The sequence below is a fragment of the Natrix helvetica genome, assembly GCF_964273705.1.
Source record: "Natrix helvetica genome assembly, chromosome: 1".
Taxonomy (NCBI): Eukaryota; Metazoa; Chordata; class Lepidosauria; order Squamata; family Natricidae; genus Natrix; species Natrix helvetica.
Genome location: NC_138548.1, coordinates 280,225,082 through 280,228,560, shown reverse-complemented (window position 1 = coordinate 280,228,560; position 3,479 = coordinate 280,225,082). Strand labels below are relative to the sequence as shown.

At 41.4% G+C, this 3,479-nt stretch overlaps 1 protein-coding gene across 1 annotated transcript; it reads left to right on the top strand.

The window, feature by feature from the left end:
* Positions 1 to 302: 302 nt before the first annotated feature.
* NEUROG1 (neurogenin 1) lies at positions 303 to 989 on the top strand (the record flags this gene model as incomplete). The annotated part of the gene is made up of 1 exon (XM_081936480.1): positions 303 to 989. One exon carries the CDS (start codon positions 303 to 305, stop codon positions 987 to 989), a length of 687 nt encoding a protein of 228 aa, XP_081792606.1.
* Between the last annotated feature and the right edge of the window lie 2,490 nt (positions 990 to 3,479).

Here is a 3,479-nt window from a genome sequence, read left to right as displayed (position 1 = left end):
TTTTTCTCAACTTCTCCCGTTTGTTTACCTCAGAAACTCATTTTAACGAGTATTCATTTCTTCATTCATGAAGAAATTCATTCATTTCCTGTTTAAAAAATATTTCCCCCTTTCTAAAAAAAATGTTCCTCATTTTTTAGTTCCCTCTTGTTTCATCTTCAGCTCAAATCTCCCTTCTTCACCAGCCTGGTAGCCTCCAAATCTGCCAGTGTCTTCTGACTGTGGGTGATGGGAGCTGTGTCATCACATTTTCTGAGTATGCAGCCTTACAGCCACTCACGGCACCTTCTTCTCCTCACAGGATGTCCTCTGCTTTGGAGACCAGCTACTCTGACCTTGACAACAGCAGTGACGTGTCCTTTTGTATCACAGATGATGAAGCGAGCCTTGGGGGCCTACAGATCCCTTCCCTGGCCTTTCCCAAACACCTTGCCTCTCCAGAGCCTGGTTCCCAGAGGTGCGAAGAAGAGAAAGAACGGGGCAAGAGGCGTAGGGGCCGCACCAAGGTCAAGAACGAATCTGTCCTTCACACCATCAAAAAAACCAGGCGGGTCAAAGCCAACGACAGGGAACGCAATCGAATGCATAATCTCAACGCAGCCCTGGATGAGCTCCGGAGCGTCCTGCCCACCTTTCCAGATGACACTAAGTTGACTAAGATTGAGACCCTGCGCTTTGCCTACAACTACATCTGGGCTCTTTCGGAAACCCTGCGGCTGGCTGATCAGTGCCTTCAGAAAACCCCCAAAGCGATGGTGCTGCCCAGTTTCTTGGCCTCCACCGATCCACCCAGCCCAGGCAGTGATGCTGGATCCTGGATTTCCACAGCATCTCCTGCCACTTCTTCTCTCTCTGCCTGCACTTCAAGTCCCAGCAGCCCAGCCACCTCCGAAGACTATTGTTATGGGCCTGGTGACAGTCTCTTCTCCTTCCACAGCCTGCCCAAAGACTTGCTCCAGAATACAGCTTGTTTTGTGCAGTACCATTAGAAGGCAAAAGGCAACTTGTGACTAAGGGTATTCGTCTCCCACAAGCAAAAGTTCCCAAGCAGTCAGTGCTTATTCTGGGGACTTGATCTAGCTGGGTTTTCTCTAGATACAAGCAGGCTGATTTCTCAAATATTGAAGTCCTGTATTTTCCCATCCTGAAAGTCAAGGATGAATAATACTAGGAGTGTTTGCATACATTGTACACCAAGATAGGGAGGCTGTGACAAAGCAGTGTTTAGGTTGGCCTATAACCTAGCCTTTTGAACAAACCTCTCCCCGCTGCTATAAAAGCAGGCTTTAGCCCAGAGTATAGCTTTCTTTCTCTCCCCCTCTCTTTTTTTTACAGGTTTTCTTCCATAACTCTATCCCTTTTGCACTTTTCTACATTTCACAAAATCCCACTTTGTTTCTTTCCTTTTCAATCCTGAGCTCTTGGGGGCATCCATATGATTTAGAAAAGGAGGTGGGGGGAGGACAGATTTGCTGCTACAGACAAGGTGAAAAGTCAATTTTACAATTTGTAGGATTCTAATGAAGAAAAATGAGCATGAAAATTTGGTTTGAACGCCCTGACAATGCAATGAAAGGGCTTAGAGAAGGCGGATTCAGCTGGGTGCATGGGCCTCCTGCTAGGGACTTAGCGTGCCAAATGCCCAATAGACTCCTAAGGCTCAGGATGCAGTTTTGCCCCTCCCAGGCAGAGCTCTGAACCCCGAGATGATCAGTCCTGAAAGAAGGCAAACTAAAATCATCAGTTGTAGCTTCACTCCTGTCTTGTACTTGAGTAGAACCAGAGATGGGGCATTCATCGACCGGCTCCAATGTTGGTATAATTTATTCAAAAGCTTTCATTCCTATGAAAATTGTATTTTTGTAAATAAAGAGCTTTATTCTTATGATATACATTATCTTAAAATCAGATGCTGTCCTTTTTTTTAAAAAAAAGTTGGATGTAAATAAACATCTTTAACATCTGTAACTTCTGTGCCTCTTCATTATTCTTCTCTCTTCCCTCCCATAGCTTCCTAAAATGTGTTACTGGTTAGAAAAAAAAGAGATGCATTCGACTAATGAACTGGGAAATTGCACAGTGGCCTAAAGGCAAGATAAAAATTGAAAAGCATTTACCTGTGAATCAGTCTTAACTTTACAGAATTCTCCTGCATCACCTAAACTTTAAACCCAAGTGGAGGCCATTAATGCTCACAAAAAAGCAAATTAAAAGTGTTAGCCTCAGTTTAGCTCTCAGCATGAGACTACCTGTGGGGATGCACACTTTAAAAAGAGAAAGGGAGAGTTCTTTTGGTGCAAGAAATATCAGCTGGCAACAGATTTTCAAAGAAAAGGGGATTAAAAGGATCAATAAAAACTGACAATTAGGTAGAAAGAGGAAAGTGACAGGTGGATGCCTAGAGCATTGGGGTTTGAGGGCTTTATATTTTTGCCCTTTTAGAAGCGACACTAAAACTTTTTTTTTAAGATTTCAAGCTCTTAATCCTGCCTACATTTTTAAAAAATGGCTTGATTCTGAATCGTTAAACAACAAACATTACCATTTCACATGACTTCCAAATGTTGTTCTTTATTACTACAAAGTCTTGATGAAAGTGTTAAGAAAGGTATTCCTAGTTTTATTGCATACGCTCATATTTTAACAGTCAACATTGTATTCTTTTGCAACATGCATCAAAAGCATTGAAACATACTACAGCTCTTTAGGGAACGTTAAACAGAGAATTATCAACCATTCATATTTATCAATGATCTAGAATATAAATCTATGTCTTCTTAAGCCAAATCAGTTATGTCTGGCCATAATTGCAAGGGGAATTGTTCACCCTGATCTTTTATTAGCTTTGTCTCATTTTTTAGGCCCTTTGCCTTGTCTCCTTTGGTACCTTTTAGTCAAAATTTAGCTTGTAGCTAAGTTATACATGGCAGAAATACATCCTTCTTGCATATCAACTGGCAGAGCAGGAACAACTAGGAATAGGTGAATTCATGAGCTATCAAGGGATGGCATCTCCAGAGCAAATCTTTGGAGTAGAAATCCAGGGACCAATTAGCAGATTGAAACCCCAAATGCTGGAGAGATCTGACAATGCATTTTGATGTAGACATAGTAGTAAACATTATTTTAAAAATAAGGACTCCTGGAAGCTGATTAAATCCAAATCAAAATTTACTTAGCCTTCCCTAGGGATATCAATAAAAACAAAGAGAAATGTAAAGTCTTACACTTAAGCAAGAAAAACCAAAAGCACACATAGATTGGGTGAAACCAAGCTTAATAACAGTAACTGAGAGGGATCTTGGAGTCTTATTAGACAACCAGCTAAATATGAGCTAGCAGTATGCAGCGGCAGCCAAAAAAGTCAATGCAATCCTAAACTGCATTAACTGCATTAACAGAGGGATACAATCAAGATACGTGAGGTACTAATACCACCTATAAAGCCTTAGTATGACCACATCTAGAACACTGCATCT